At 44.7% G+C, this 10,938-nt stretch overlaps 1 protein-coding gene across 3 annotated transcripts in view; it reads right to left on the bottom strand.

The window, feature by feature from the left end:
- The window catches only part of LAPTM4B (lysosomal protein transmembrane 4 beta), a 69,181-nt gene extending 58,937 nt beyond the window's left edge, over positions 1–10,244 (bottom strand). Inside the window, exon 1 of one of the 3 annotated variants that reach the window (XM_082364471.1) lies at positions 9,913–10,243. In XM_082364471.1, coding sequence (XP_082220597.1) covers positions 9,913–10,011 — 99 coding nt within the window. In that variant the 5' untranslated portion in view covers positions 10,012–10,243. Of the gene's footprint in view, positions 1–9,912 lie in introns of all 3 variants that reach the window. The other 2 variants (XM_082364469.1, XM_082364470.1) reach the window with 2 other exon arrangements.
- Positions 10,245–10,938: the final 694 nt, after the last annotated feature.

A 10,938-nucleotide genomic window follows, 5' to 3' on the forward strand; every position in this document is an offset into this window, starting at 1 on the left:
GACTGGAATTCAAGCCTCCTATAATTAGTACTGGGTGCCCACTGGGCAACAGGATCTCAGCAATAAGGCTGCCGTTAGGTGTCATGTCAGATTAGTAGATGCCCCTGGAATCCCTGGAATCCGTTCTCCCCTTCTTTCACTGTAATAGGCTTATCTGGATATATCAATGCCCAGCTAAAGATAATATCTCCTAGCTTCCCTTGCAGCTAGGTCGTATGTCTTGTTTCTGGCTACTGGGATATGAGTGACAGCAATGCGTACAATTTCCACTTCACATCCTTAAAAAAATGAAGCTGTCTGTCCTCCAGGTGCCTTTTCTCCTTTCTAGCAGGCCAGAACACAAACATGGTGCTGATGAGATGTCTCCAACCACGCAGACAAGGATAAAGGAAGCAGCCCCCTAGACCCAGAGGAGTCAGCACATTTAGGATGGCACAACTACCCCACCAGCCTGGGTCGTCTCTGGATGGCCTCACGGAACAAAGCTTGCCAATCCTCCCTGTTAACGCAAGCGAGAAATAAACTGCATTTTTGCACCTCTGTTCACAACACTTTATCTATACCATAGCAAATACAGAGGTTAAATATTAACACAAAAGAGAAAAGACCAGATTATCAGAGAATCCAATGCCACCTTAAAAGGGGGGCAAGGGGGACACTCATGCTAGATCAAAATTGAGATGACAGAAAGTACTATCCAAGAAGCAAACCCCTCTTTCACAGCTGGAAGAAGACACACTGTCGCGGCCTGGAGACTTGCTCCTTTCAGTCCTGAATGCTCTCTCTTTTGTGAAGCTGGCCTCACCAGGCTGTCTTTAAGAAAAGCTATTAAGTACTCAGATCACTGACAATCATAATTTAGTGTCCTCTGCAGGAAAAGAATACATAGGCCTAAGGATAGGAGTATTCATTTCCATGAGGATTATATTTCCCCATCAAATATTAATAAATTGGCATTCTGGCTTTATGTGTCAGTCTACTATAAGTTTAGTCAGTGTGAATCAGCCATTCAACTTTAGGGCATTGACAAGATCCAACCTCTGGTCCAACAAGGTTGAGGAAAGGCCAAACTCTGATGTGTCCCATCTGGCCTTACCCAGGTAACCCCCTAAGTGATTCTTTTCTTCCAACCAATAACACCTCCACTTCGGCAGCCCCAAGCCCTCTACTGTTAGTCAACAAAGATGTCAGCAGCTACTTGTACCAAGCGTTATTGCTTCACCATCCCTCACCATGGAACCAACTAGCTGTGTAATTTTAGCAGCTCAAAGGTTAATACAAACACTCAAGCTTATTTTTAATAATAATTTGAAATTATATTTCCTCAAGCAATTTTTGGCCCCTACATATGTCCCTGAGAAATAATTTTCCCTTGGAAGCTGCAGCTGCAAAGAGGCAACTCTAAACCTTTAAAAGTTTGTTAGAACTGGGAATTCCCTAGTGGTCCAACGGTTAGGACTCTGCACTTCCACTGCAGGGGGCACAGGTTCAAATCCTTGGTGGTGGGGGGCGGTGGGGGGGGAGCTTGTTAGGACCAAATGAAGAAGTGTGATCTTTGCTTAATTTTTATTTTGCTTCAAGTAAAAAACCAGTTTATAGCTGTTTAAGAACTCTCATCAAGGCTCCAGAAGCTCTATTAAAAGAGCCAAGGGAGCCGGGAGGAAGTGGAGAAAGCAGTGATTTATGCTGCTAGGGCTCCCCCATTACTTCCACTAGCATCCCTTTATGAACAACAATATATCTGCCACAAAGGGGGTACTGTGGGAAGGGAAAAATGAGACCTCTTCCTTCCTGACAAAGATTCAACGTAAGTTGACAAAACAAATAGATCACACAGTTAATATACACATCACGGTGCAAAACTCATGTTAACCACTTTAACACTTGATGCTTTGTTAGTTCGTTAGACGTATCTAAAGTGGGACCCAGAGAGATTGATATTAATAAACACTATGATGGCAATCTTTATTTCTTGGTCTTTAAAATGTTCTGATGAGGGAATTCCCTGGCAGTCCAGTGGTTAGGACTCGGCACTCTCACTGCCGAGGGCCTGGGTTCGATCTCTGGTCGAGTAACTAAGATCTCCCAAGCCGCGCGGCATGGCCAAAAAAAAAAAGTAGATGGTTCTGATGAACATCTGATAACATGAGATAAAAGTTAAAAAAGGTATTAAATACCACTGAAATCTTCACCAGACAATATTTCATAGAACTTCCCTTGATCCTTTACATTTGGGGGTAGGGAGGCCTATACTTTTAAAAAGGGGCTCATTAGACATCTCTCAAAAATCCAGTATCCCTCTCTGTCCAAATCTGTTCGATTCCTGAATTCAGACGTAGAAAATGTGGATGGCAATGGTATCACCGACTAACTGATCAAAGTTCCCATCCATATTATTTGCATCATTAGCAAATGAGAGACCTGTGCTGGGAAGAACTGACATTGCTACATCTCCTATCCGGAAGGCTGTACCACACCCTGCCTAGATTCCCAGCCATCTATAAAAGAGCCTGTCCTTTCAATCTTCCTTAAAAATTGCTTTCACCCTATCACACCTGTTCATAATTCTTCAGTGCCTCCCCACTGCCTACAGAATAAAATCCATACTCTTTAGCTTATGATTTCAGTCTTTTACAATCTAATATAGTAGGGAAAACATTAGGTAATCAGGATTACACAAATATTATGAATTAGCCCCTATTTTGCCCTGGACTTACAGACCAAGTTAAAGAATCTGACAGCTGGAAAGAAACTATTAATCTTAAAGGAGCATATCACCACCCATCGTGCCTGACCCCAGGGCTGCTTTGAGGTCTAAATAAGAAATGTGAAGTCCACTGAAAACTATCAATCACTCTACAAGTGCAAGATGTCGGTTTTACTATCCAGTATTACTATCCAGACAAAAATCAATAGTTGTTGCACCAGGACTTCTAAGGATACAAAAAGAACCCACCAGGCTTGGGTACACAAGCAAGCTGTGACTTTCAAAGTGAACTAGTTGATTATTTGACAGGCCAGGTCATAAAGCCAATGAGAACAGCCAATGAGACCAGCCAATGAGACCCTGGGCTCTTTCATCCTTTATAATCTGATATATGGCCAACTCCCCTATGAATGCCTGGCACAAAGAAGCATTCAGTATGTATTTGCTGAATAACTAACCTCCTAAAACACACCTGGATTATAATAAAAAGGATGATATGCACAAAGGGGGACCTATCCCAGGTGTCAATGACAGATTCTTCCAACTACCAGGACCACTTTTAAAAACACAATAAGAAAATTATCTGATAAAACGATGAAAGAAACTACAAAGGAAAAAGTATGCTTGGTTGTGTAGGGAGAAACTCAGGTCCTGATGGCAAAACATATTCCACAAGAAATGCCGTCTTTAGCATAAAGAGTATAGCAGGGATTTTTTATTGTATTATTCTCCAAACATTCTTTCTTCCTCCCAGTAACAGTATCTGATGCCTCATCTCTCCACTCTCAAGCTGGTGTTTTAAGTTAACCCTACCTCCGGCTCACATCTCTCCTAGTCAATAAATAGTTTAAGGGAAGCATATCCCAGACCTAAATTCAGTATACTCTAGTCACATAACCCTGGCCTATTTGGCTCAGGAGTGGACAGATAACTTACATTTATCAAATCTGAATGAATCTCAGGACCCAGGGCTTAAGTACTGGCTGGCCATTTGTATCCTAAAGGAAGATAACCTGAAAGGGGAAGGGATGGGAGAAAGGGGGAAAGGGGTGTGGTGGAAACCACTGCACTTGTTAATTGTGTAAGCCAATTTAAGCTGACTTGAAACACACAGGTCATGAAATACACACATCTCCCTGATTGTAGGCCAACATTTTTTTTTTTAATTTATTCATTTTTTTATTGGCTGTGTTTGGTCTTCCTTGCTGAGCGCGGGCTTTCTCTAGTTGCCGCGAGCAGGGGCTACTCTTCGTTGTGGTGCGTGGGCTTCTCATTGCAGTGACTTCTCTTGTTGCAGAGCACGGGCTCTAGGCGTGCAGGCTTCAGTAGTTGTGGCACGTGGGCTCAGTAGTTGTGGCGCACGGGCTTAGTTGCTCCGCGCATGTGGGATCTTCCCGGACCAGGGCTCAAACCCGTGTCCCCTGCATTGGCAGGCGGGTTCTTAACTACTGCACCACCAGGGAAGCCCAAGCCAACATTTTTTAGGAGTAAGATAACAAGCTCATATTTGTGTTTGAGAAAAATACCTCTGGAAACTGCATTTGTAATGGACTGAAAAAAAATGGATTATTGATGGCAAGGCTAGAAGCAGGGAGACCAGTTATGATTCTATTATAATAGCCAAGTGAGTGCTAATGAGAGCCTAAACGAGGGAAACGGTAGCAAGAATAAGAACAGGACAGAATAAGGTAATCAGGAGGTTGAGCAAAAATCAATAGGACATGGAGATGGAATAAAGGATGAGATTCAGATGGCAAGGGAAACAGAGGCAGCTAAACTGGGAAATCTAGATAGAGGGTGAAAGAGATGTGATGTTCTAAGGACAATGGTGTTCCAAGGACAAAGGACCACCCTGCCTGAAAAAGTTTCAGCGTTACACCCCCTACCGGACTCTTAATCTCCCTCGCCACCACGTTGCGATGGTTACAAAATTCCTGAGCCCACCTGGGCAACGGGACCTGTCCCAAATAAGGAAAGGTATATGCCCTGTCCCACTCCCACCCTACAGAAGGAAGGTATATGTGCCTTGACCAATAAGTAAACAAAATTTTCACCTCGGACCATTCCTTTGCTTTCTGGCTATAAAAACCGATCAACAGCACATGTTCGGGCTTGACTCTCCCTCCCAGACTACTAGGAAGTCGGCCCGCTCTTCTGGCAGTGACCCTTCCCTCTAATAAATTCTATCTTCTTTACATTCTGCCTTGTGTCTGGAAATTCTTTTCCAACCCGCGTTTGGACCACGACAAGAGAGACTCGAGTAAGTGCAAATTTGGGGAGAAAGTTAATGGATTCAGGCTTCGAATATTAAGTTTTGTTGAAGAAAGAGAGGAAACTCCAGAAGCCTGCATAGCAATCATTCTGCTTTAAGTATTTCTTTCATATCATGATCCCTCTGGAAACCAGGACAAGTCAGTCCTCATTCTCTGTGAAGATGGACAAGCATCTTACTTGTCTTTCTAAAAACATTTGTAGCTATTAAAGGTTATGTGATAAATCAACTTTTTTTTAGGTTTAATGATTAAACTGCCTTTTAAAATAAACACAAACCTCTACCTCACATCGTAACACAAAACTTAGAGATAGACCACAGATATAAAAGCTAAAGCCAGTAAGGCTTCTGAAGAAAATATAAGAATATCTTTACAACTTCAGGGTAGGCAAAGATTCTTAGAACACAGAAAGTACTGACCATAAAAGAAAAAAATGACAAGCTGAACTTAACTGAAATTAAAAACTCCAGTTCATCAAAATATACCATTAAGAAAATGAGTGGGCAAGCCACACACTGAGAGAAAATATTCACAAGGTATATGTTTAACAAAGGACTGGTATCCAAAATATAGAGAGTTCTTACAAATCAGTAGGAAAAAAAAAAAAGACAAAACCCAATAAAAAAAATGGGCAATCAATAGCACTTCACAAAGGAAGATATATAATTAGTCAAGAAGCAAAGATTAACTGTTCCACCTCATTAGTCATGAGGGAAACTCAAACTAAAGCCACCAGGAGCTACCACTACACGCCCACTGAACTTCACACACTGATGGCTGGAGTGTAAAATGGCAACTTGGAAAACCCCTTGGCAGTTTCTTACAAAGTTAAAACACACAATGACCAGGAATTCCACTGCTAGGTATTTATTCAAGAGAAATAAAAACAGATGTCCACAAAGTCTTTTTTGCAAGAATGTTCAGAGCAGATTTATCCATAATAGCCCCAAAATGGAAATAACCCAAACGTCCATCATCTGGCAAATGAATAAACAGACTGTGGTATATTCATACAACAAAATAATACTCAGCAATAAAAAGGTACAATCTGGTGATACACTCCAAAACCACGAATGAATCTAAAAGATATTATGCTAAGTTAAAGAAACCCAATACAAAAGAATACATACAGTATAATTCCATTTATATGAATAGGCAAAACTCACCTATGGGGTCGGGGTGCCAGTGGAGGGGTATACTGGAAGAGGCACAAGGGAACTTTCTGGGGTTTTGGAAATGTTCTCTAAGGGTGTGGGTTACAAAGGTGCATGCATTGGTCATGTCAATGAACTGTACACCTAATATCTGTGATTTTCACCATATGTAAATTATGCCTCAATTTAAAGGAAAAATTAAAACAAAGCAAAACAAACAGATCTCTAATACAAATACCTGAAATCAACATGCTTTTTTTTTTTTTCCTGGACTGAAGGAAACCTTTATAATTCCAAGGCAAAAACAAAACACACACTCAACTTTTAAAAGGTTAAACTGTGGAAACAGCACAGACCAAAACATCACTCAAACCACAAGCCAATCTTAAGTAAATCACCTAAGCTCTCTTAGCCTCAGTTTTCATCTATGAAACGGGAATAAAAAAATCTACCTCACCAAGACATAAAAATTAAGCTTATGCAAAGCACTGCAGAGAGGGGACTTCCTGGCAGTCCAATGGTTAAGACTCCGTCTGCACTTCCACTGCACGGGGCGTGGGTTTGATCCCTGGTCGGGGAACCAAGATCCCACATGCGGCGCCACGCGGCCAAAAATTTTTAAAAGTTTTTAAAAATAAAATAAAAAAAAAAAGCATTGTAGGGCTTCCCTGGTGGCGCAGTGGTTGAGAATCTGCCTGCCAATGCAGGGGACACGGGTTTGAGCCCTGGTCTGGGAAGATCCCACATGCCGCGGAGCAACTGGGCCCGTGAGCCACAATTACTGAGCCTGCGCGTCCGGAGCCTGTGCTCCACAACAAGAGAGGCCGCGACAGTGAGAGGCCCGCATGCCGCGATGGCCCCCGCTTGCCACAACTGGAGAAAGCCCTCGCACAGAAACAAAGACCCAACACACCCATAAATAAATAAATAAATTAAAAAAAAAAAAAAAAGCATTGTAGAGAAAAATGTTGCCTGCTATTCCAGTTCTACAAGGATCAAGCCATTAGCCACTGCAATCACCCACTGACTGTGGGCCTGAGGGGAATTCAGGATGGAGACAAACAGGAAGCAGTCTGTGCTTTGGATGCCTGCCCCAAGATAGTGAAGATACATATCTAAGGAAAAATTTCAATGACCCCAGATTCTTGCATCTTCCCATACATTGAAAAGCACTAAAATCATCAACCTGAGATGCCTGTTCTTTGTGATTAAAAGTCACCTTTTGATTTCGACTACAGGTTTTTTCACAGCAAAAAATTCATATATCCTGGCTCCTCCCTTACCTCTTCAGCACAGTTTCTCAGAGCTGAGAGGCTGCCTTCTGGGTTATCTTACACAGTAAGACACTGAATAAACTCAACTCACAGCTCTTACGTTGTTCGTTTTGGTTTTTTTCAAGTCAAGATATCTAGGGAATTCCCTGGCGGTCCAGTGGTTAGGACTCTGCGCTTTCACTGCCGAGGGTGCAGGTTTGACCCCTGGCCGGGGAACTAAGATCCCACAAGCCGTGGGATGTGGCAAAAAAAAAAAAAGTTATCTAGTATAGTCCCTGGAACACAGGACCTTAGTAAATGGTCATGTAGGAAACAATTAGAAAATGCGTAAAAACAGATCCACTTTACCTATCCTTTCTAGTGGACTCTTTTTTGAATATCTATCTATACTCCTACCCTTTTTTTTTTTTTCCTGAAAACTCTCCCCCTTTCTGATAAGTAACCCCATCCCATCCAGATGGCTGGTGGGGTGAGGGGGTAAGGTAAGGAGGAAGAGATGCCTTATTCTTTGGCTCCTTCATCTTAAAAACGTTCATGTTAATCAATGTATTGGATAACCAAATTATATTTAAAGGTATGAGGGAAACTCACTAGTTTTTTTTCAAAAGTTTAAATTGTTTTGTGAAATGCAACAGACTTATAAAGATGACCAGCAGCAGGTTTCTCATATATTAGGTTTACCTAAAGTGGCATTCTTATTCACATTTGCTGGAAAGCTTTCTAATTCTTTCAAAAAGCCATATATTTCCAAATGCTATAAAACATGCATACCAATAACTACTTTCCCCAAAGAGCATGCCCAAGCCATAGACAGAGCATGTGAGTACTACTCTCCTTTTATCACACCAATACTGTTTAGTTGGATTACAGCCAACAGCAGGGCTCAAAGTAGATTTACCTTTCCTGTAGATCATGTAGTCCATTTGCCTAATGCAGTGCCCTAGATTTTACAAATTACATTCACTGATGTACTTGCAAGTCTGCAGATTTAAACATTTTCAAGGAGGACACAAGACATGTGTATAAAATTGTCTGTCTTGATCATCAATAAAAGCACTATTTCGAGGCCACCCACTATCCTTCCGCTGTAATTTTAAATTTCTGTAAAGATTTCTTTGCTTTTGGCAAAATCAGGGTTGAGCCAATACGCAGATGTTCTATCTGCATTCACACCGCACAGTAAGAACCCACACATACCAAAGATCTGTTTGAAAGCTTTCAAGGCCAAGTATTTCTATTGTGTGGCCTGTGATAGGCACAGACTAAAGGAAACTTGAAACTATAAATAGCACAGAGAACACCATGTGGGACGGGGGGATGTTTTGCTTAAAATGACACAACAAACGAGTTCACAATTCGACATAATGTCCATATACATCAAAAAACTGAATTATGAACCGACCAAAAAACTATGATGACTAAGAAGAAAAGAATTTATTCCCACCAAAAAGTTCTTTATGCCATCTTACTACCACTTTTAAGGTGTTTCCTCACGATGCAGAGATATTCACCGCAAAAAGGCTCGGGTCTAACTCTCCATCGTAGTGTGAACCAAACTGAAATGCAGTGGAATCCGACTCAGTGTAAGTGCAGTCTTCTGGGGGCCAACAACCAACCTGGAGCTGGCACAGGGCAAGACTCCATCAGGTTTCCTCACTGCCCCTGATAATCACTGCTCCCCATACAAATAAGATCTTAAAAGCTCCAACCTAAAGACAAACCAGATTTGCCTCCTCCGGTGTCGGCTAAGAAGGTACAGGGATCATCTGTAAAGGGGCAGGAAATCAAGTGGGTGTAAAATGGCTGCCCCGGGCAGACTGAAACGCAATAAATCACAAGCAAGTCCCTTCCTAGAGTAAGGGCTTTACAACAAACGTGTGGGTCAAGAGCCCCCCAGCCATTTCCACTCGGGATGTGAAGGTGCGCAGGAGGCTGGACAGCAAACCCGAGGCCAGATGCGGGCAGGGAGAATAGGCACGCGGGCCCGCAACCCGGGCCGACAACTGGGGGTAGCACGAGGTGCCCGGTCACCGCCTCGACGTTTGTCGGGACCCGTCGAAACACAAAGCCCAGCGGGTGCTGCTAAGAAGAAAGGAAAGGAAAGCACGTGCTCCGCAGACCGGATCGGAGTTCTCTGACCACCGAGTGCACTTTCACCGGAAACCGCGGAGCTCCCCGCGGCCGAGCCGGCTCCCAGCTGAGGGGTTTCCGGCGCCCCCTGCCTTCCCGCACCCCCGAAACGCCCCGAACTCCCGGCCCTGATTGCACCTCTCACCACAGTTTTGCTGAGCCCGGGGCATCGCTGACCCGCTCGCCCGGAGAATTAAGTTTCTAATAATACAACTTCAGGCGGATTAGCGCTGGCATCACCCAACCCCGAAGCCGCACCAGAGGGCGTGAAAAGCGAGGCGGGGGCCCGGGCCGGGGGCCCGGCGAGGTGCGGGGCGCCCGCCCTCCTCCCTGGCAGGTGCGCCCCGGGGTTCGCCAAGGCCCGCCGCGCTCACCAGGTACCAGATGCCGAGCAGGATGGTGCCGGTGCGGACATGGCAGCACAGGCAGCAGCTGTTGGAGTAGAACCGCGTCCAGGGGGCCACCATCTTCATCGCTCGGACCGCCGGCGCAGTGGCGCGAGCGCGCGCCCAACTTTGCAGGAGCTTCGGCCGCGTTGGTCCGGGCCCGCCGCGCGGCTACTGCCGGCTCCTCGGCCACTCCCGCTCGCGCTCCCAACCCCGCTCGCCGCCCGCGGGCCCTTGCTCCGCGCCTCCCCCGAGAGCTCGGAGCGGCTGCTTCGGCCGGACCCCGCGCTCGGAAGGCTGCGGGAGAAGGAGGAGGAGCAGGAGGGGGCGGAGCGGCTCGCGGACCACGTGACGGGCGCCCGGGCCCCGTGATGTCACCGCAGGCTCCGGCCAGCTGCTGGCGCCGCCGGCTCATTGTAAATAGATAAATCATCTTGCACTCTCGGTCGGTCCCGGAGTCGGCCCCCAGTGGAGTTCCTCTTTCATTTGGTCATTTGTGTAACTCTGTCATGGATTCGAGATTCTTTTACAGTCTAGTTGGTTGTGGGGTTTTTTTTCTCCTTCCACTTGTATCTTGCAGATAATCTGTAGGTGCCATCACTGTTATCTTGTAGACTGGATGGAGGGGGGAAAACGGTAGGGGTGATTCCAGTCAACTGCAGTGCTTTGAAACTCCGCTGAAGCTGCCAAGAGCAATTTGTCTCTGCTTCCCAGCTCAATTACTGTGGTAGTAATCTTTTCCCAGAAAATAGGTTGCGTGTCAAGGACATCCTTGCTGTGCTTCAAGTAGCATTTTTAATCATAACTGCAGCTCTAAACAATCATCAAGCCAATTACTGCCACACGGTCTCTGCGTAAGTGAATAAAGTAAGGAGTCCCAGGAAAAAGAGAACCAGGCGTGGCTTTCTTGACATAAGAGAAGCCATTTTTGGCCTAAGACATTTTGTGATCTAAGACTGACCACAGTGCTTGTCCTTGAACAGGCCTCAGCAATAATGATCTTAAGGGAACACA

The sequence above is a fragment of the Balaenoptera borealis genome, assembly GCF_965194805.1.
Source record: "Balaenoptera borealis genome assembly, chromosome: 17".
NCBI lineage: Eukaryota > Metazoa > Chordata > Mammalia > Artiodactyla > Balaenopteridae > Balaenoptera > Balaenoptera borealis.